Below are 23,542 nucleotides of genomic sequence, written 5' to 3'. Positions count from 1 at the left end.
TTGGGGAAGTTAAAATGATTGCTTTTGTTTACAGTTATTTAAAATACTAAATTTAGCCCAGCTGATATGGCTCAGCCGTTGAGCATCGACCTATAATCCAGGAGATGGAGGTTCAAGTCCTGGTCAGGGCACATGCCTGGGTTGTGGGCTCAATCCCCAGTAGGGGATGTGCAGGAGGCAGCTGATCAATGACTCTCTCATCATTGATGTTTCTTTCTCTCTCCCCTCCCCCCTTTCAGTCTCTGAAATCCATAAAGACATATTTATTTAAAAAATTAAAAACTAAAATACTAAATCTATTTCCCTCCTAACCCTTGTTCTACTAAGACTTGGGATTCTGGCAGTTGGGGCTTTCTCACTCTTTGTACCCTGCATCACCATGCACAATGACTTTGCCCGTAGTTGGTGTTCAGGAACATTCATTGACTAATTGCATAAAGGAAAGAATATACATTATTAGGGGATATTTCAACATCAGTGTGGTCTGTGGAGGGACATGGGTGCATACAACTTCTCAAGGCTAAATAAAGAGGACAGGTTGTCATAAGTGAAGTGGGAAGAGAGCCATGGGACCAGTATCAGAGAGAACTCTTGAGTCTTTCCACAAAGCTTACAGACCTGAGAACACATACTCATTTTTTTTACATTTCATTTTTTTAACCCTCTCCTGTTACATGCTAAGAGAGAGAGTGCAAGCGATGTGCTCTCTTCTTTCCATAGAAATTAGGAGTGTCATTTGTGTGTTTCTTGTCTTTTGTCTGTCTAACAAGAAGTCTCAGGATGTTTTGATCTTTGGTCAAACTGAAGTATTGCCTGCCAATATTTTGGGAACTTTTAAAATGATGACTTAGTACATAGTTTTCCTGCATGGCAGATTGTTGAGATATAAAACCTAATGACAAATAGCTTTAGTTATCAAGTTAAGCCTGAGTTAAATAATTTATTTGATTATCTAATAGTTTATCCAACTCTCTTTCTCCCTTTAGATGGCATCCCCAGGAGAGTAAGGCTTCTATCTTGTATTTCTTTTATAGTTCCCACAATGTCTGTATAATTTTGCATGGCCAGCAGTAATGAAAAAACATCGTGTATACTGGACTGATGTATGTTTTAATCCCTAAAATATTTTTATTTCATGACATTAAGCATGTTAACAAAACTTAAAAGATGAAAAATTCTTAACACATGCAGATTTTGGAGGGGGGATGTCTACATTTCCTTATGAAGATACATATATTCAAACAGTATTTCTTTTATGTAATTGTAATCATAGTGTAAAGTTTCATTTTCTTTACTTTAATGAAATTATCAAACATTTCCAATCTACATAGAGTATTTATTTATTGTTTGTTGATTTCTTTTTCAGAGAGAGAGGAAGGGAGAGGGATACAGAGATAGCAACATCAATGATGAGAGAGCATTGTTGATCGGCTGCCTCCTGCACGCCCCTTACTGGGGATCGAGCCTGCAACCCAGTCATGTGCCCTGACCAGGAATCCAACTAGTGACCTCTTGGTTCATGGGTCAACACTCAACCACTGAGCCACACCGACCGGGCTAGGGTCTTTATTTTTGCATTTTTAATGGCTTAGGATTCCATTTAGGAGATGATTATGTGAAATTGTCATAGAGCAGTATAACCAATCATTCACCCTGCACAACTTAATATTCTACTTTGATTTGTCCCCAAATCTATTTTTATCATCACTTAAAAGTATGTTTCTTTGGGGGTATGTAATGAACTTGAAGCCTTTACCTAAACAGAATATATCTCGTTGATTGCCCACAAGGCTGGTCTGTTTGCCTTTCTAGTTCTTTAGCTAGAGAATTTCTGCTGCCTTATTTGCTTTCCATACTTGTTTGTAGCTGCCAAAGCCTAGATCTGCCAGTAGTATCAAGTTGATTTGTGAAGTTATCTTGATTTTCTTTTAATTTTCCTGTTTGCAGGTTATTTTGAGTTCAAGCTGGTTACAGTTCTTGGAAGACAGGATTGAAAATGTGGTACACTGACATATGTAGAAGTACATTCTCAGTGTTATGCAGCTATCACCAATATTCATTTCCAGAGTTTGTTTGTCACCCCAAATAGAAATTCTTTATGACATGGAACTAACTTTTCATTCTTCCCTTTCCCCCCAGCCTCTGGGGGAAACCTTTATTCTACTTTCTGTCTCTGAATTTTCCTTTTTAGGTACTTAGTAAAAGTAGAATAATACAATATTTGTTCTTTTGTATATCAAGACTTTCATCCCTGTTAGGGCTTGATAGTATTCCATTGTATTTGTATATCACATTTTGTTTATTTGTTCACATGTTGATGAACACTTGAGTTTTTCCCATCTTTTTGCTATTGTGGGTAGTACTGCTGTGAATATTGGTACACATGTATCTGTTTGAGTCCCTGGATTCCGTTCTTCAGGGTACGTATCTAGAAGTGCAATTGCTGGATCATACAGTAATTTTATGTTTACGTTTTTGAGGACATGCCAGACATTTCTTATATTTTCATCATACAAAGGGAAGAGAAACATGGAAAATTCACACCGTTCTATGCTTTGGTCTGAAAGTGAAACATAGAACTTCTTATAGCCCATTGGCAAGAGTGAGTCACTAGATCCTGCCTCACTGTAAGGGGCATAGGAAGTGCGGGGACAGTGTTTGGGGACTTTTTTGGTGATCAGTAAATGTTTCTGCCACATAGAGATAATAGGAACTTCTAAATTTGGAATTGAAGTTGTAGCATGTCATTTTTCTAAGTAAGAACCAAGATCATTAGTGTTTTCTAATCTCCTGAAGTAATGGAAATCGAACCATATTGGTTCTTATTATATTTTATTCTATGTATACTCTTTAGAGGCACCTTATTCTGGCGATTCATGTGTTCCTGGATCCAGTCTTGTATTTTTAATTATTCCACATATATATATATAAAAAACCATCATGATTCTCAATTCTTTCATCTACAGAGTGAGGGAGAATTGAATTTACAGGATCAAGAGTAGCACACACCCTGTAGAAGCAGTGTATCACAACACACTTAACTGGAGTCTATACGTCTTTATTGAACACAGCTGTGTGTGCAAGTGTAAAAAGAGACCTTAGCTTAACTTCCAGATATTTTCCCTGTAATTTAAGGTAGGGGATTATAAATAGTAAATAAATACCAAACACTGAGAGTCCAAATGAAGGAAGTTCCTTCACTCATCTGTGAAGTAACCTTTAGGGTACACACCTGTATTGATGTCCTGGATAAGTGAAATATTCTCATTTAATCTGGTTCACAATCAGTCTTCAGTAAGCATCTTGCACCTGGCTAATGAGCTGCAAGATGCTGATGAAATGGCTTTGTTGTGAGTTGTTTTTCAACCTCTGAGTCATTGGCTTCAAAAGCAGTTGTAGGTGCTGCTTCTACCAGTGACCTCGATGTTCACAGTTGTTTTGACAGGTAGGCAGTGCCTGTGTACCTTTCACTCTGGCCTTTAGATCAAGCTCCTGGATTTAAGAGATCAGTCTGGGTGTTGCCTAAGGAAGTCATGCTACTCTGTGAGTCAGAAAATCTGTTATAGTCCCATTGCAAGCGTTTACTAAATAACTATCTGTCCATTCTCATCTATAAAAGAACACAATTGGTCAGACGGTCTACAGTTTTCCTTCTAGCTTAAACATGGTACTATTCTATGTAAGTTTGCCCTTTGATTTTAGCAGTTCTCTTTTTTGTATTAACCACCAGTTAGAGATTGAAAAGATTCAGGTAATGCCTGGAACATAACTGAATTACCTGAATATAATTTAGGGTCTTCAATTAGTAGAAGTAAGTTGTGCTGTATTTGGGTGGTTAAAGGGAAAGTTTAACAGCCCATCTGGGAATATATAATGCATATTATATATTTTTAAAATACAGATATTTATATCCTTGTGTGATGAGAACTCTTAGGATTTACGCACAACAGCTTTCATAGGTATCCTATAGCAGCGTTAACTATAGTCTTCACACTGTACATTGTCTTCCTAGTACTTATTTATCTTACAACTTGAAGTTTGTACCTTTTGACCACCTTCATCCTGTTGCTCTCTACCCCCCAACCCTGCCCCTGATTACCACAAATCTGATAAGTGAGATCACAGGGCATTTGTCTTTCTGACATCGTTCACTTAGCATTATGCCCTCAAGGTTCATCCATGATGTCTCAGTGGCAGGGTTTCCTCATGGTGGTTTGTTTTGTTTTGTTTTGTTTTAAATATATCTTTATTGATTTCAGAGAGAGGAAAGGAGAGGGAGGGAGAGAGACAGAAACACCAATGATGAGAGAGTCATTGATCGAGCCCACAACCCGGGCATGTGCCCTGACCTGGAATTGAACCCTGATCACCTGGATCCTAGGTCGATGCTCAACAGCTGAGCCACGCCCAGCCGGGCTGTTTTGTTTTGTTTTGTTTTGTTTTTTGTTTTGTTTAATGGCTGAATAATATTCCATTGAGGGCACCCTGCTTTCTGAACGTTCACATTTTGCCACTTTGCTTTTACGAAAGACTGACATTAATTAGCACAGTATTATACTCTTCGCCCTGTGCCTTTTTAGCATACAGAACATTTTGTAGAAACACTGTACTTTCAGATAGTGGGAGAAACAGACCACAACTTCATCCATTCACCTGTTGATGGACATTAGGTTGTTTCCATCTCTGGGCTGTGGTAAATAATGCTGCCGTGAACATGGGGGTGGGATGCCTAAGTGGAATTGCTGGATCATATGGTAGTTCTATTTTTAATTTTTAATTTTTTTTTTTGAGGAACCTCCATACTGTTTTCCTTAGTGGCTGCACCAACTTAAAATCCCACCAGCAGTGCACAAACGAGGGTTCCCTTTTTTCTGCATCCTAGGGAGTATTTTATTCCGTCCTTATCTTGCTAGCCCTTCTAACAGGTGTGAGGTGATTTTCATACGCATTTGCCTGAGAATTAGTGATGTTGAGCACCTTTTCATGTACTTTTTGGCCATTTGTTATATGTTCTTTGGACAAATGTCTGTTCAGGTCCTTCACCCATTTTTTAAACTGAATTATTTGATTTTTTGCTATTGAATTGTATGAATTTCCTGTGGACTTTGGATATTAACTTCTTATCAGATATATAGTTTGCAGATATTTTTTTCTATTCCATAGGTTGTCTTCTCATTTTGTTGATTGTTTCTTTTGCTGTGCAGATTTTGGATCTTTTATGCTGCCTTATGTGGATGGTTTTCTCAGTGCTTTATTACGGTTTTGCAGATTGTTTGAGTGGGGGGAGGGGGGTTGATTGTTTTTTAACTATTCTTTCTCACCTTCCCCAGCTACAGAAGCCACCATATGTTGCTTATGTGTACATCTTTGATTATAGAAGAAAAAGTCAGTTTCACCTTTTGTTTGCCGTTTTCCTCATCTGCAACATAGGTGTGTTGGATTAAGTAATTCTGAGGTCTTGAGCTCTTCTAATACTGGGTCTTCTACCTGATACCAGTTGGCTGATCACATAAAAACTCAATACAGGTGTTTCTACTTTAATTTTATGCATCTGAAATGATTCATAATAGAACCAGAGTTTAGCTTAATACTAATAAAACTAACTTGGGTCCTTGGATTTATTCTCTGCCTTAATATTTGTTATGATGGCATGATACTTCCCCCCCCCCCCACAATGCCTCACACTTCCATAGAGCTTCGTAAATCTACAAGATTCCATGAAACAGTCCATGAAAATGTTCCTTAAAACATTTATGAATATATATTGTGTTTGGAGAGTCCTGAGTCTTAATGAACTTGTAGTCTAGTGGGAGGTTAAAAGACATGTATGCATAGTATAGTGGTCACTCTAAAGAAATTTTCATGAAAACAGGAGAGGGCAATTGGATCTGTTAGGGGCTGAGTGGAGATGGCAAGAGCTCAGGGAACTCTTCCTAGGAACAGATACTTGAGCCAGCCGGCCTTAAAGGCTTTTGACAGGAGTGGGGTGCGGGGAAGGAATTGAAAGCCAGAATACTATGTGAGCAAAGGCATAGAGACATGAAATAGTGATTGATGGCCCAAGTTTTCCTTCAGATATGAAGTGATTTTTATGTCTTGAGAACTGCAGAATCTTCCTTTCCATTTGTGATTTTAATCATATCTCCACTTGGACTTCACCTTTATGGGCTTAGACATTCCAATTAAGCCTTGTCTGTTTTATCCCTTAAGCCATTTTAATAATTTGTCTTTGTCCAGCAGCTCCATTATGTCAGTCTTGAGCAATAATGACAAAAACTTTCCACAGTTTCACAGATACCAGTGATTCATAATAGGCGGACATTATTGCCACTCTGCCATTCAGCCGTTATTCCTTCCCACCAAAGTTGTAATGGACAAAACATTTTATGAAAACTCATGGAGTTTTTTGGGTTTTTTTTACGATACAAAGAAATAATCTTTATTTTATAATTCAGATATTTCAGTCATCTCACCTTAAAATCCAGTAGTATGTTCTTAATATTAATTTAAAGAATCAGTTATTTTCTGTATGTACATTATATGAGAATTAGAAGATTAACAAAATGAGTTCTGTAGGTAGCCAAATTAAGTTTCTGCTTTGGGGAACCTTTTTCAGTCATTAATAATTTTATTTGTGAAAATAGAATTTTACAGAAACTTTCAGGGAAACTCCCAATCTAGTAAACAGCCTCTTCATTAACTTTTTTGATTCCTAGAGCTTGGATTTGTTCTCAGTGAGCTGGTGGATGTTGGCATTTTAATCAGAGAGTAAAAGAATGCCTTCTTCTTACTTAAGAACTCCTTAAAAATAAACCAAACAAACAAACAGCCCTCAGAACTAGAAACCTATGAAACTACTCCTTCAGGAATATCTCATGTAAATTGAGGATCCAGCCTTCTAGCTAGTCTCAAAGATTGCCTAAGTGATCATGTTACTTAGTGTTTACAGTATAACCTTTTTTGTTAATTTCCTTTTAATGACCATGACTATGACCATTTGTCACATTTTCTACCCATATCCATAAAAATCTCCTTCAAAAAGGTGTTAATATATTTCATAGTATAATTGAATTTCATAGTTATTTAACTTGAAAGATTCAAAGAAAGCTGTATTTTCACTAACAGTATCACATTTCAGTTATAACTTATAAGAAGCAATTTAAATCCTAGTTTTAAGCCTGAATAACTGCTATTCTGGTGAACTGGAGGATACACAAAATGACTTTTCTTTTTTAATTGAGGTAAAGTTGGTATATCACATTGTATAAGTTTCAGGTGTACATACATCTTTTTTAATGAACATGTTAAGCCCAGAGGAGACAGATGGAGACATTTAATCTGTGTGTTATAATTTAGTGTTGATAGACTACTGAGAGTATTATGTGTAAGCCAGCCCTACCCATTAAGGTAAGCCTGTTTTGGATGACTATGTAGCCTTCATTTTCTTAAAAAAAAAAAAAAAAAAATTACCAACATGGCACGACCATAGGAACTCACTGTAGGAACTCACTACTTTTAATGAATGGACGAGAGAGGGATGACTATTTGGCCATGAATGAAAGAATCCTACACCCCCTTTGCCACATTCATTCTGAAAATGTGGTGTAGAATATATAAAAGTTAACTTCTGGATTTTGGGGTCTTTCCTCAAGTTATTTTGCTAATTTCAATATGAATATTTTTAGATGGTTGAAGACATTCTACAGTGTTATCAAACTATCGTTTAAAGTGGTAATTAAAGAGAAAATACGTAAGATTCTTTAATTGTATTAATTTCATCAAAATGGCAGGGGTAGGGGATGCTGGCAGTTTATGTTAAAAGTTCCATATGTGTTTTGTTCTAGTAGGACCATTTGCCTGTTTTGTTTAGAAGTGTTTATTATGGATTTTCTTGATGCTTTCCTGATGATTTACCATTTGGGAACTGTTTCCCAGGCTGTTAGATTTGTCCTATGTTAATATTTTGGGTGGCTGAAGGCCTGTTGTGTTAACAGTTGAAAACTCGAATGTAGCCATAAATATGCAATGAATATGGTTCCCGATTTTGAACTAAATGTGATTTCCTCACAGTAAACATATGAGCCAACACACTGAACAGATCCTTATTTAGAAGCTGCTGGTGTCTGATAAGACACAGAAAGTCGATTATAGCTTTGTGTGACTGCCTAAACCTGTCTCCCTTATTGGTCCTTGGTTGAGGGCCTCAGGCCTAAGTCATGTCTTGGCATATCATGGCGTGTGAGGTCAGAGTTGGTACTTAACACATTTGTTTCCTTATCTTCACATTTTTATCCCCCTACAGTTTCTCTATTGCCAGACCAGCCATTATAAAATGAAAGAATACTGCGAAGGTCTTTCACATGTATAAAAAAGTTCACTTCTCTTTGATATCTGTCATGTAGTTTCATTTAAAATACTTATTTGCTCATGAGTATCAATTTAATCAAAACAGTGGAATATGAGAAAAACATCTATTTTTTTAAAGCCCTGGCCAATGTGGCTCAGTTGGTTGAGTGTCGTCCCATGCACTGGAGGGTTGAGGGTTCGATTCCTGGTCAGGGCACATGCCCAGGTTACAGGTTTGGTCCTTGGAGTATGTTCAGGAGGCAACCAATCGATGTTTCTTTTTCACATTGATATTTCTCTCTATCTCTCCCTCTCCCTCTCCCTCTAAAAATCACTTTAAAAAAAAAAGACAGAGATGGCATTTCTTATTTGGCCCTTCTAGGTACATAAATATCTTATGTTGTATGTAAGGATCTGAGATTGTGAAAGAATATGTAAAATTGTTAGATCATTTACTCTCCAGTCTTACTATGTTTATAAATACAGAGGAGCTAATAAATCTTTCAGGTAATTCTGATGCAAGTCCTTTAAGGATCATATTTTGAATAATATTTTTAGATTTTTCTGTGTCTTACAGTTTCTCAAGAACTTTTTGTTTTGTTTTGGTTTGGGGTTTTTTGGTCATAGTTCTGATGTTTTGTTTGTTTTTTCCTGTGTGTGTGTGTGTGTGTGTGTGTGTGTGTGTGTGTGTGTTGTGACTCTCATGAAAGGAGCCAGGTAGACTTTATAATTGAAAATAAAGAGACTTGAATTCCCGCCTTTGTCCTAATAATACAAGTCTCAGTTCATACTGTGATGACATCAGTCATTTTCTATACCAAGAAATTAAGGACAAATGACATTTTTTCCCTTTAACATTTGGGGAGGATGTTCTCTGTCGTTAGGGCATTATGAAGAGAATGTTGCTAAGCACAACTACAGATAAAACCACCCAGGGTCTAGATTGAGACAACTGTGTGTGTGTGTCAGGAAGCCTCCACTTGAGCTTTGGCATCATTCTCATAGTTGCTCCATCCTCACTCTCATCTTCCTTAGGGAAGAACCATTTCCAAGGGGAGATGTGTAGTATAAGCATGTCGCTCTTGTATGGCAACATGGTGAAATTGTGTTTAAAGTGATTTCATACTTGTGAACAAATGTTAATTTTATTCAACCTAAGGCTATAGGGTCAAATTACAATGTGGTGTACAATTTGTAGAGTATAATCTGTTATCAGGTTTGCTTTTATGTGCTTCTCCCTGTACTTGGTTCATAATTTTAACCCAGTTTTAACAGCCTTGAGCGATAGCCCAATTATTTAAAGTTCAGTTTAAGATTTTGATTTCTAGTAACATAAAACCTGTTTTCATAGAGGCAAAGTATGTGAGTATTGTCATCCTTATCAAGAAATTATAGTATGTGCAACTTTTGAGGGATCTAAAAATAGTCCATGGTAGACATATACAAACATAAAAAGCATATGGTTGTGGCTTAGGAACTGCAGCTCATAGAAGGATTAGATTGAACAATGTGTCATTGTTCCTAGAGTCAATTAGGCGTGTAGGTTTAGCTAGCCAGGGTACAGCCTCTAGCATGTGACTCTATAAATAACACTTGCACAACAAACATGGGCTTGATAAGTGAGCAGTAAATCTGGGCTGACTGCCCACTCTTCTAAATTTTAGAGCCAGCCCTGCAATCATAATATTTTGAGGGCCTGACAGCAGTAACAGAGTTAAGTTTTTAAATTAAAACGTTCCTCATATATATGTTGTTTTATTCTTGGTTTTCCAGTTTTCAGCTTATTTCATTGTTTCCGAAAAGACAACTTATTAAACTCAAAACAATCCTTTAGTTCATTTTCTTCAGTCATGGTGATGATTTGGTTTCCGAGATGTCTGTGGCTTAAAAGCAGAGTCACCTTTGTTCACCATTATTGGAGGATATTAGGAATTTCTAACAATTCCCATAATAGTTATAGTATAAGCCCATGTAGCAAAGATGAGTTCACAGTGATGCGTTTTATCAAAGAGGCTAAGCAGGTCACTCTTGCCAAAATGTTTGTTTTGGTTTTTGGTTTTCTCCTATTGCAGCACAATGAAGAAAGTCTAAAAGATGTGTTAGATTAAACACTTGCCAGATGTATTTTTTTAAAGTTTCTGTTCATATGGTTTTTAGATTATATTATTAAATTCTTACAACTAATTTGTGCCATCTGACATCACAGTCTTGGCAGAGTTGGAAAGTACCAGTTGTTAGGTAGCTGTGCGCAGGTACAAACAATTTCAGACTACACTGCTGGGGTTTTGTGAGAAGCAGGTTTTACAGTTTAAAAGAAAAACATTTTCAAAAGGGGATAAACTATATATGCAGTATGGTTAGGCTTAAATTTATAACAACTTACTTTTACTAATACTAGTTCTAGTAGTTCTAGATTTCAACCAAGATTTACAGCATTTTACAAATTGACGGTGTTTGAGAGGACACTTAACTCCTCGCCCCCCACCCTCCCTTCTCTGCACCCCAGACAGGATCTGTTAAACCACCTTTGTGTTCTCACAGTTCCCTATGTACAGGTGCACTGTTACACCTAACACCTTATATTGAAATATTGGTATATATTTCTTACTACTTTTGGGGCAGGATTTTGTCTTTAGTCTCAAAATTTAGCTAACTTACTCATTACTCACAGTGTGCCATACCTTACATGTCATTTGATCCTATTTAGGATTTAGGCCACAGTCAGTACTTGATGGTTAAAGATAACCCAATAGAATAAGCTTTCGATTCATCAAATGGTTATTGAGCACTTACTTGTAAAGCACTGTGTTCATGTATTAAATATAGAAAGTATAAGGAAGAGTGAGATCTTTAACCTCAGGATCTGATGGGAGACATTAGATTTGTACTGTAAAAAATGCTCTATTCGTAGTTTATGCTTTCTTATTGCAGTGGTTTCTAACCTTGTCAGTCCCATCAGCCCCTTTTAGTAAGAAATATTTTGGAAAGTGTTTATTCTAAAATGAAATTTATATATAATTACATACATAATTTTTAAATCAACAGTATATATCAATCTCTATAATGTGGAGGAGAGATAATTTATGATAAAATAATACATATATTAATGTATAAATGCTTGGTGTGACTGTATTAGAAGCTATAATAGTCACCTGCCTGCATCAATACCTATAATTGCTATGAACGTGGCAATTTTGAGTAAAGACCAAGCATGTTGAGTTGGTAATTAAAAATGGATGTGATTATCCAAAATGAATATACTATTAACAGATTTCCAAACACAACTAAGTATAATTGATTGCCTTCCAGAAAAATTTGTTAAGTAATTAAAATTGTGCAAAACACACTTTGTGTATAAAGTGGAGTTTTGTGTGTAAATATGGCCTTTACCTACATGAATGTCTGACAAGACATTCCAGAGTTGTGGAAGACCATCTACTGCATTGCCAGAAATTTAGCATTCAGTACTGTTTCCCATTAAATGTTTATAGGACTGTGGTGACCATAAATGTGTCCTCCCACCCAGTTTCTAAATTGATAACCATTGCTCTAAATCAGCGATTTTCCACTGGTGTGCCACAAGTATTTTTAAAACATGCCATACCTGACTGTTTAGTCAGGGGCACTGACCTCTTTTCCCTTAGACTGTCAAATAAAAAAATGACAACAGTCAACACAACAATAGCAGTCCGGTATGAATGAATTAAAATTAAACCTTTTTTTTTTTTTTTTGTCAGAGCTTCAAAAAATACATTTTTTTGTGTGCTGCAGAATTTTACTAATTAGTTTATGTGTGCCATGAGATGAAAAAGGTTGAAAGTCGCTGCTCTAAACAAAAATGTGTTAGTACAGTATCAAATCAGTTTTTGAAAGACTGAAGTGCTTTCTGTGTTTTTTTTTTTAATGAAAAGTAAGCATGGAGTAAACTATCACCAGTGCAGCCAGTGATGTAACAAGCAGTGAGAGTGTCATTTTCTTGTGACATAAGTGATACTGTGGTACAATGAGTGGCTGATGGATTTCAGTGTAACATTCTGTGGTATGATGCAGATTAAACTTTGAATTTTTACTGCATGTTATTGATTTTACTTTAAGTCTGAGATCTAAACAAAATATTTACCCTCTAGGCATTACTCATCCTTAAAACAGGGTCTGTGGTCCAGTCTCACAGTAGTACCTGAGGCTCAGCTTCTCAAACCTGAATGTGCGGAGAACTATGTGGACTTTGTTAAGCTGCAGGTTCTGTCAGTGGGTTGGTGGAACCTGAGGTTCTGCATTTCTAAGGTGCTTCCTCCCAGGAGTTAATACTGTTGGCTGGAGGCCCACACTCTTGAGGAACAAGGTTATAAGGGAATTGTTATTTATTTTTCCTTGAGGTTTTATCACAGTATCAGTATCAATGTTAATCACTAAAATTATTTTACTGAACGACTTTAGCTTAGTTCTCTAATGCTTTCACTAATGTGCAGCATAAAGTTAATCCTAAATGCTGAGGATAGATATAAGAAAGTCATCCATATTTTTGTGTTGTTAGAAAGTCCATTTCCCATTATGTTAATCAGTGTCCCTTAAATAAGAGTTATGGATTCAGTATTTGGTAATAAAACATACAACCAAGAATTTGAAGAGCATGTTAGCATTATTGGGATGGACGTTGGCTGGTACATAAGAAATACTGCTTTTTCTTTGCCTTGATTTTTTTTTTTCAACCTTTGCAAGAGACTTACGAAACAATGGCACATTTTAATTCTCTGAATGTTGGCCCTGGGGAGATAAGATCTTTGGGTCTCCCCACGGCAGCTTTACTGTTTTTATGGTTTCCCCAGTAATTTGAAGATGTGGCAATATTATTATTCTTTATAAGGTCAAAATCGCTGCATGTTCAAGGACCAGGTTTGAATTGCATAAGATTTACATTTCACAGGGGGATATAAAGTTCTTTAAATATTGCTCTGTATCAGATCCTGAATTAACCAGTGATAACTATGCAAAAAGTCAATTTTCTAATGGTTCATTTGAAGACTTCAGCCCCTTTTGAGGTGCTATATGTACATTTTGCTAAATTATCCAATATGTAAGACCAGATTCTGCAGTGTAAAATAAGAGACTCAAGCCAACAGGAGAGGTGGCTCTGTGTACACAGGAGAAACTGCAGCTAGACATGGGCCTTGGTCAAAGTACAGCTGCTTATCTTTTGTTAATCTAAACTTTGACAAGTTCATTGTTTCCCAGCCTTAGCTGCTCTAGAGTGAGATCATAGGGTTTATGTTGGTCATAAATCCAGTCACCTTTTCTTTCCCAAAATAATAGCAAAGAATAACTTAGTTACATGTATTTGAAGGAGCTTCTTGTTTTTCCTGTAGTAAGTTCACCAGCTATATTAGTCTTAGGAACAAGATAAACTAAATCTTTAATTACTTTCTATATTACACATAACTCTGAAAATACTGTTTTATGATTTTTCTTTAATTTTATCTCCTTGGTCTGTATATTTTTATTCTGTTATCTATAATTTTACATTTCTAAGAATCAGAGTGATGAAATTCTTCTTAATGCTTTTCCACATTAGCATTTATATGAACTCCTAGTCATTACATTCTTAAATAATGCACACTGCTTTAATCTTCATTCAATTCGGCACTTAATTTATTGGGCCCTGCTATTTCCCAGGCACTCTCCTGGGTGCACCTCCTTCAAGAAACTTATATTCTAGCGGGAATAGAAATTGTGTTTTGTAATATTTTTATCTTTTATTGAATGCTCAATACTTAATATATATTACAAAGAATTTATATATATGTCTTGTACAGAAATTGTTTTCAGAATTCTTGGTTACCAAGTGCAGTCCTTTTGTGTACTGGATGTGTGTCCTTGTGCAAGTCCCTCAATTTCCTGTGTGCATAAGGGAGGTACCAGTAATGCCAGCCTTTGTTATACCTCTTGTTAAGAGAGTAGAAGTTTTCACTCCACTTTCACCAGCCAGTGAAATTATTTGCTTCTACCCTGTCCTTTCTCACCTCCTTTTACATAGTGGAAACAATGTCTACATTCTGTTCCTTCCCACTAGCTGATGTATGACTAACTCTTCAGTGATCCCTTAGCACATCTTCAGCTATTTTGTTTCTATTTACATTTAAACATGTGCGTCTATTGAAAAAACAAAAACTCATATCCACCCAGTTGCATTTTTGCTTTCCTCCCTGTACACAACTAAATTTGTCTGCTTCCTTACCTCCTGTTCTTATTCCCTCGTCATGCCACTGACACTGCCTTTGCTGTCACCAGTAATCTCCTTATTGCTAATTCTAGTGGATCTATAATCCTTACCTATAATTTCATTTTTTTAAAAAAGGTGGGTGTTGATAAAGTCAGTAGCGCTCCAAGGACTTTAGGAGAAAGTTTGATATTCTTAGGGCAAAAAAAAAAAAAATGCATTGATTCACTGACAGATATTTGTCAAACACTCTTATGATCGTTGAAGATACAGTAATTAATAATATGAGTAAGAGTCCCTGTATCCCTGGACCTTAATGTTAGTTGAAATAAACAGGCAGAAAAAGTAAGTAAAATATATGTCAGATAATGATAAAGGATTATCAAGCAAAAATAGAACAAAGAAGAGTTTAGAACTTCAGATAGGATGGATTTTAGATGACATGGCCAGGGAAGGCCCATTAAGAATAGGACATTTGAGCAAAGACCCTCAGGAGGTAAGGAAAGGTTCCATGCAGGTGTCTGGGGGAAGAGTGGGTCTGGCAAACTGTTTATTCGGTCTTAGCAAAAATACTTTTTTGTGGCATGAAATATTTTTATAAAGATTCTTGTTCTTGTGATAAAAAGGAAAGCTAGGTATTTGGGGATATACTGTTGCAAATTGACCTATTAGGATAAAATAGTATTTTTCATAATTTAATTTTATAAATTAAGTGAAGGCAGAAATCTAAAGTTAAGTTTATTTAACATTTTTTTAGGCAGGCATCTAAATGATTGCATGCTTTTGTAGTTGGACAGTTTAGATAATGGCATCTTTATTCCACAAGAGATGCAGATATTTTTTAAACAAGTGGAACATTAGCTGAGGTAGCGTAGTACAGCTTTGTGAGACTCTTAACTTAGGTTCAGCAACTTGTTTGGGAGGAGAAATTTTAGCATTTGTACTTACTTCATTTCAGCAAAATAATCTTGTGAGAGCAGTAAAACTGTACATTCTCTGTATTACGTTAAAAATCCTAATTTACTTAAAGGAGGACAAAGCCTTACGAACAGATTTATGGGTTGGCTCCAATATTTGGGAAGATTCGTGTGGTTCAGAATGGGGTCTTCCTGACTCTTGGGTGGAGCTCTGTCTCATTCTAAATAGATTAATATGATTTATGGAATTGGCTGGGTTTTAAAGAAGCTCAAGTGTTAGATATGTAGAAAATACTCAGCAGTCAGAATCATAAACTTGCTTCTGGTGTATCTCCCTCCTCTTCTTTACCCCTCACAAATATTAGGGATATTTAAAAGTAATGGAGACAGGAAATAGGCCGTGGCATACACTTCTATTGAAATTTAGGAATCACTAACCATTTCCTTTCCTGGTTGCTTGACATTGTAACAGGCAGTGAGAAACATTTCTCTAAGTTACGGTCCTGTGGATTTTAAACCTTTCCTTAAGTACAACTGTATTAATTACCATATGCCTATTGCTTGCCATCGATAAGCATGACAAGGAAGCACTGTAGACCTAGAGAACATTTTATGCTTTAATTTGTTTAGTGCTCATATGGAGGATTGAAAAGTAAAAGGAATAAGCTCTTACTGGGCTTGATAAGGACTCGGTCTTTTGGAATGAGGTGCTTACATAGCAAGACTTGAATAAGGTTTTGCGTGTATTGTCTGGACCTGAGCAAATGCTAGTGCTACGGCTAAAAAGCACAGATGACCAGTGGACAAAAGGAAGCGCTGAACTGGCAGGAACCATTCTTATTCCTGAGCGTACACACCTTCCGCACTGTTTGCTCCCTGTGTTCATCCCGTTTCTGCTCGCCTAGGACCTAAAGGAATTCTTCTCTCATCTCCAGTAGATAATATTTTGGTCCATTCCAGCCAGAGTCTGTGGTCCTTTTTCACTGTGCTATTGATAATGTCGCTGATGAAGATAGCATTCTAATTCCATGTCAGGAGAGTAAACGACAGGGTGTGGTTTCCTGACCATTTACATGGGAATTTATCACTGGATGATTTACAAAGAGGCAACTCAGATTTGAAATTTAAACAGCCATACAAAAAATGATTTGGCAGGGTTACTTTTTAAAATTAAGTCTTATTTCTGGCCATTCTTCTCTCACCAGTTTCAAAAATAATATGAGTTCATGGTCGTTTAATAATAGGAAAATCTAGCAAAGCAGAGTTTTGTAATTTTGCCGTTTAGAAAATAAACACTGTTACATTTTAATGTCTATCTTTCCCATATGTTTTCAGTACACACACATATTTAAACGATAAGCCTCATACTATACATACTGTTTTACAGCTGACTTTAAAAAGCTGTATTATGAATATTTTCCATGTTATTAAATATTCTTCTAAAGTATTTTCAATAGCTGCATTATAATCCATCATATTAAACAATATTTATTTAACCAATCCCTATCATTAGATGTTAGCTGGCTTTCAGATTTTTGCTTTTATAAATTATACAGAAGAGAGTCTTGCATAACTCTTTGAGTACTTCTCTGGCTATTTTTTTAGGATAAAGGTAGTTTCATATGTATAATAATTTTACTGTTTCACGGAACCATTTGCTAGAAGAAGAAAACTAATATTTATTGAATCCTCAAATACCAGATACTGTGCTAGATGCCTTGTAGTCATATATTTCATAGAATCGTTAGCTGTTTTCATCCCAGTTTTATAGATGAAGAAATCTGTATGCACATGTCTAAGATGTTCTGCAGTAAGTTAAGTTTATGTAGAAAATGTTTAGCCCTGGCCAGTGTGGCTCAATTGGTTGAGCGTCATCTCTTGCACCGAAAGGTCAGGTTCGATTCCCAGTCAGAGCACGTGCCTAGGTTGTAGGTTTATGGGAGGCAACCAGTTGACATTTCTCTCTTTCTCCCTCTGCTTTGCTCCCTGCCTCTCTCTAAAAGAAAAGATGTTTAAATGTTTTGTTTAGCAAATAACAAAGGCCTTTCACAGTCACAGGATACAATAAAAACTTACAGATGAAGTCTTTAATTTTCTTTTGGCTTTGGTATATATATTATATTAAGATTTAATATCTTTGTGTTTTACCTAAAGGATTTTAGGTCTAAAAGTTATGTTATTTGGCATTCTTAGCTTTGGAGAAAAAACGTGGATGATTCCTTTGCAAATTTTGGGTTTTAGTCATATGACCAATGTTGTAGACGATTAATTTATAAATCACATTTTATCTTTAAGTTAGAAGTAGATAATTGTCTACTAGCTGAAAATGGTTTCTTTTCACTTAAAATTTCAGGCATAGCTTTTTCAAGTTCTGCACTCGTAAGATCTAAGAAGTGAAAGTTGGGTGATACAAGGTTAAAAGGTGCAGAATAGGGATAGGAGCAGTGAGGTGTCATGACTGTGGTTTTGCAGAGCAAGCTTAGACACCTTTGCCTATTGGCCCATATAATTGACCCTATTTTGAGAAGTGGGATTGTTGTTTTAGGGCCTAGTATTTGTTATCTAATGCAGTGATTTGTTTTGTCTCAGCCACATCGATCAGACAACAACATGGCAGGACCCCAGGAAGGCTATGCTTACGCAGCTGAATGTTACAGCCCCCACCAGCCCACCGGTGCAGCAGAATATGATGAACTCAGCCTCAGGTGAGTGAGACACTGTAATTAGACCACACTAGATAATGCTTATGTGTTGGTAAAAGTTTTGTGGAAAATAGTAATTATTCTCTTAAGAAAACTGGATCATGCCTGATGTTTATTTTCTGTCCAGTTTCATAGGGGAGACTTACTTTATTTAAAAATAACATGCATGCCAAAGCATTGTTTAGTCATTAATACATAAAGGGGCTGGTGACTAAAAGCCAACAGTTTTTAAAGTTTCAGTTCTGCAGCAAGGATCTCAAATTCCTGGTTTGGTTAACTTTGTCATACTTGCGATTTCTTCTGCTTTCTTGTGCCTTAGGGTCTTAAGAGTTGAAGGTTTCCCCCTTCTCATTGTGGTTTGGATGAGAAACCAATCTATGGTGTTCCTAACCCCCTACCTTCTAAAGCAGATATTTATTCTACTTTGAGATTAACTGGAAGATAGCAACTCATAAACCCCAAGGCATCTTTCTTAGTACATGTTATTGAGCCCATTTCCACCTTTTTCACAGGAGATAAACCTGACTATAAATTTTTTTTTTTTTTTTTTTTTTGCCTCTTATTTGGTAATTTACTTAAATCTGCTGGGGGTTTTTTTCCATCTACATAATGAGTGACAGTGCCCCTTCCTATAGAGAGGCAGATATTAAGGGAAATGATATACTACATATAAAGCTTTTATTATAGTTCTAATACATAATAAGCAAAGGCTTAAGTCCCTTCTTCCCTAGTAAGTTAGATACTCTCTGGCTTTTTTCTTCTTTGTTATGTGGGCCCAAGTCCATAGCTACCCCATTATGCATCTTCGTGCATGTTAGGAAAAGGTGCCCCTTCCTCTAGGAAGATGCAGCCCCATGCCTGTCATCAGGGACTGGAGCATTTAGGCTGGATTTCTTTCTGGCTACTCAAGGCACAGATGGCAACAGCAGTTGGCAGCCCTAGTGGCCTTGGTGGCTTTCTTCACAGCCCACCCACCTTCCCTGTCCGACAGGCTGACAAACATCATATTATAGCTGCACTATAGATTTTCTTTCACAGCAGCAGCCTTTGGAAAGGCGTTGGTGGGGGTGGGGAGGTTGGTACAGTTAGTTGACAAGAGGAGTCCTTGACTTGAGAGTTTGAAGAATTTGAAATGCCTTTGCCCCTGAAGATGATGGCAGTGTGTTGAAATGTTTCTACTGTCCCATCACTCTCTGCTCTTGCTTTTGATGGGTTAAACACTTTCCTAAAGAGTTAAAAGCTGAAAATGAAAGTCTAGGCAAGGTTCGTGAGTGAGCTTTTCTTGTCATAATCTTTAAGTAAGATTAATTCTTTAAATCTTCCATTTTAGCTTATTTTAATAATTCATTAACTTATTTTCAGAATCTCTTTTGTGTGTGACATTTAATTTAAAAAATTAAAAGACAAAATTATGCAAGTATTTATTGACTAATATTTTTACTTGACAGCTTTTGTTTTTAATTATCTAATTTCCAAATACAAGTTGTGAAAGCTGCCTTGTATTTGTAGTTCAAAGAAATTATTGAGATTATTCCTTTTGTCATGCTCCATCTAAAACTGTACCTAGGAAATTAGTAACAAATGACTCCTTAGTTTAAATTTTATTTTGGGAGATTAGGCATTTTTCATCTAGAATAGTTAATTGTGAGTCTTTTAGAACATTGGTGTGTTTTTTTTCCTATTAAATTTTTTAATGGTAATGGTCAGTGAAAATGGAAATCTGTATTCAAACTTATATTTAAAATCAAAAGTATATATCAAATTGGTTTTAGGGGGTTCAGAATATTTGTGTATATTTTATTTTAGCTCTATCTTATTTGTAAAATATGAAATGTGTTTTTACATACTGCATATAAATTAGTAGGCATGCTTAACTTATAGGTATATTTTTAAATTTTATTTTCCAATTACAGATGACATACAGTTTTCTATTAGTTTCAGGTGTACAACATAGTGATTAGACATTTATAAATCTTAAGAAGTGATCACCCTGATAATCTTGTACCCATCTCACACCATACATAGTTATTACAGCATTATTGACTATATTCCTTATGTTCTATTTACACCCTCATGACTAATTTTATAATTGGCAATTTGTACATCTTAATCCCTTTCACCTTTTTCACTCATCCCCCCACCCCTTCTCCCATCTGGAACAGCTGTATATAGTAAAGAGAGGTGCCTTTGGCAGGAACAGTATGAGTAGAGTAGGAAGAAGCATGATTGTAGTGGTAGAAGACAGGATTTAGACTCTGGTAGTGGGATTCCAGAGCCCATGCTCTTAGTCTACTTGTGATCAGGGTTAGGATAAGTGACAGAGAGAAAAGCCTCAGAAAACAGAGGGGTAGGATTTGTTAATGCCCTGGAGGTGTTATTTTAATATATAAGTAGATATACTGGAGAACTCTTTCTACAGAAGGTGGTGGGTGTAGGGGTGATGTTTGCTTAAGGAGATTTTGTATCTAATAAAATGAACACCGTACCTTTAATAAGAATATTTAAAGAAGATACTATAGGTCATTGTCTTTAGTGGGAATGTCAGACCGTGTGATGAGTTTAGAAAGGAAGAGCCCCACCCATGTGGCTCCTGACTGAGGATCATCCCATGCACCAAGAGGCCGAGGTTCAACTCTGCTCGGGGTGCATATGGGAGGCAACCGATTGATGCTTCTCTCTCTCCCTTTCCTCTCCCTCTGAAGTCAATAAAAACGTTTAAGGTATGGTGAAACCAAAAAGCTTTTTAAAAGAAAAAATAAAAATTTAAACTGACTGAATAGTAGAAAATAAGTCAGCAAAAGTTTCAAAATGAGAGTAAGGCTTTAAATTAAGTATATGTGAAATGCAAGTGTAGATTCTAAATTTGTTCACAAATACAAATGGCTTAACTACCAAATCAAGTTGAGGCCATTGATACGTAGTAAATACCTCTTTTTACTCTGAATTACATATATGAGCATGTTGTCTTTCATATCTTCTATTTCAGTGAACATTTAAAAATAAATAGTGGACTTCTCCATGGTATTGAAATGCTGTCCAGTGAATGTCACAGGAACCGTAATCTTGATACACCTCATGTTCACATAAAATTATAGCCATAATGTCATGTTAATAAGGTTTCAACCCGGGGCTCTCTTTCTCCATCTGGAAAGCACCCACAGTGCTTGCAGGCTGTAAAGTACCTATACAGCACCCTTTCTCAAACAGCTGTGAGAGAAAACGATCTCTCTCAGTCAGGACCTTCTACTTGAGAAAAGCAGCAAAAGTGATTCTTGTCTGTCCTTGGAAAATAAGCTTTCAAGAAGTTATTAGAGCCTAGAGAAAGTGAGGAAGATTTGTGAGGGTAAATTTTGAGGGCATTTACTGGAACAAAGCAGCACATGGCTTCCAGTAACACAAGGTATTTAACAATTTTCATCCTGAAGAGAATGCCTTCTGAGTCTGCTAATCTGACGCCTTCCGATAAAAGAAAACTACACAGCTCTTCTGAAGCACTTGACTGAATTAATCAAACTAAATGCAACTTGATTTACATTGTTATCATGAATTAATTTAGAACTTTCTAGTTTTGCTCTTTTTAAAGAAGAATTCTCAGATCTTTGAGTCCAGCATTGTGTTCTGCTCTATTTCTAATCAGACCACTCTCCTTAAAATACTGTCATTTTTCTCTAGACTCTCCAGACCTGCTTTTTAATGGTTGGCTGGACTGAATGATCTTTTAAGATTCACTTCAATTCTAAGATTTTATGAAATCTTATTTCTTTTATTTAGTCTAATTCTGTTTAGCAAAAATGATCAGTGTACTTTGGTTCTAGAAGTTGTTTTTCAAAAAGTGAGGTTGAAAAGATGGATTTCATGGCTAGACTGGAGACCTGTAGTTTGTAATTGCTCGAATTCTTAGTATATATAATTGAGAAATCACTTAAAGATGTACCTGGAAGTAAGTTTAGAGGCAAGACTAACTAGGTCCTTTAAAGAAGATTGATTTTATTCTCTGTCTATTTAATTGGTAAACAAATAACTGAACTTTGTGAAAAGGATTTGAAAGGTGAGGAAAAGGAAATTTGAATAATTTAGTAAGATAATGGTTCCATTTTACTTTACATTAAAATATGTAATGATATTTACATATATAAACACTACTCTATTAAATTATTTGAGATGATTGCCCTTTAGAAGTCCTATTAAATGTATTACTCTTATAGTATATTGATTTAACAACCTTTTGATGTACGCTTATAATCTATTTAAAATAGTTCTGCATACTGAGAGTTAGGTAAACATTAGTGATTTTTGTGTTATACATTAGAAAATAAAGACTTGCGGGTAGGATAGAAAAGTGGTACTTCCTCTTTAACCAGCTTTATTTATATGAAGATATTAAAATTTTTAGTAGTAACTTGTTAACAATGACCCACAAGATTGCTGAATCTTAAAACAACAGTAAAATCAAGAAAGTATACTCTGATCATTCAAAAATAATGATGCCAAAGGCTGTTTAGGAACTGTTTAGGAAAATTTTAAATCTTAAGTTCTGATTTAAATTATGGAAAATCAACCCAGTTATGTGCTTTTTAAAAATTGTACCTTTGATAACAGCCTACAATCAAATGTCTTAGCAGTACATTTTAAGGGATTCATTATTTTTATGTTTTAAAGTCAGGCATTTTTTGACTAAGCCCAAATCTTACCAGTGCAGCGCTTTCAGATTTCCCGATAAACCTGCAATGGAATTCCTAGGAAATACCTCAAGATGGGTGGAGAAAATGCCCTCTTGATGGAGAAAGATGATACATGTTAGAGGAATGTTCTAATAAACACCTTCATTGCAGTGGGGGAAATGTTGAGAGGCAACCAGAGTAGTCAGAGCGGCCTTCGTGTTCCTGCTGTATTTACTCCCCCTTTGTGTAGTCTCTATCAGAGCACCAAAGACCAGATGGAAAAGAGAAATTGTTACCAGGAAAAATGACAGGAAGAGAGGATAGATGCAAAATGTAAAAATGACAGGTAGAAAGTAAGTGTAGGGTTTTAACTTCAAAAATCACAGAACACGACATGGATGTTGAGAAGTTAGAAAGCTGACAACAGGTTTTAGGAGTTGATAATTCCTACTTCATGTGTCATGGTTCACAAACTCTGAAGTTCTGCTTTTCACCTATGGAGTGAACTGAAAAGGAATCTAGAATAGGGGTTAAAATCAAGGGCTCTTGGAGTCTGGTGGACATGGATTTGAATCCTACCTCTGTCATTACCTAGGAGATTTGGGACAAATTACTCTTCCTAACTGTGCCTCGGTTTCTTCACTTGGAAAATGGGGATAACAATAATATAACACTGAACTTACAGGGCTGTTGTGAAGATTA

The 23,542-nt window shown here is 36.1% G+C and overlaps 1 protein-coding gene across 9 annotated transcripts in view; it reads left to right on the top strand.

The window, feature by feature from the left end:
* YAP1 (Yes1 associated transcriptional regulator) overlaps positions 1 to 23,542 on the top strand; it is a 102,650-nt gene that overhangs the window by 27,073 nt on the left and 52,035 nt on the right. For all 9 annotated transcript variants that reach the window (XM_087821585.1, XM_087821581.1, XM_087821583.1 and 6 more), the window contains exon 3: positions 18,067 to 18,182. In XM_087821585.1, the coding sequence (XP_087677711.1) occupies positions 18,067 to 18,182 (116 nt within the window). The remainder of the gene's footprint in view (positions 1 to 18,066; positions 18,183 to 23,542) is intronic.

The sequence above is a fragment of the Miniopterus natalensis genome, chromosome 11 (genome assembly GCF_054644295.1).
Source record: "Miniopterus natalensis isolate mMinNat1 chromosome 11, mMinNat1.hap1, whole genome shotgun sequence".
Lineage (NCBI taxonomy): Eukaryota > Metazoa > Chordata > Mammalia > Chiroptera > Miniopteridae > Miniopterus > Miniopterus natalensis.
This window is presented reverse-complemented; position numbering and strand designations above follow the sequence as displayed.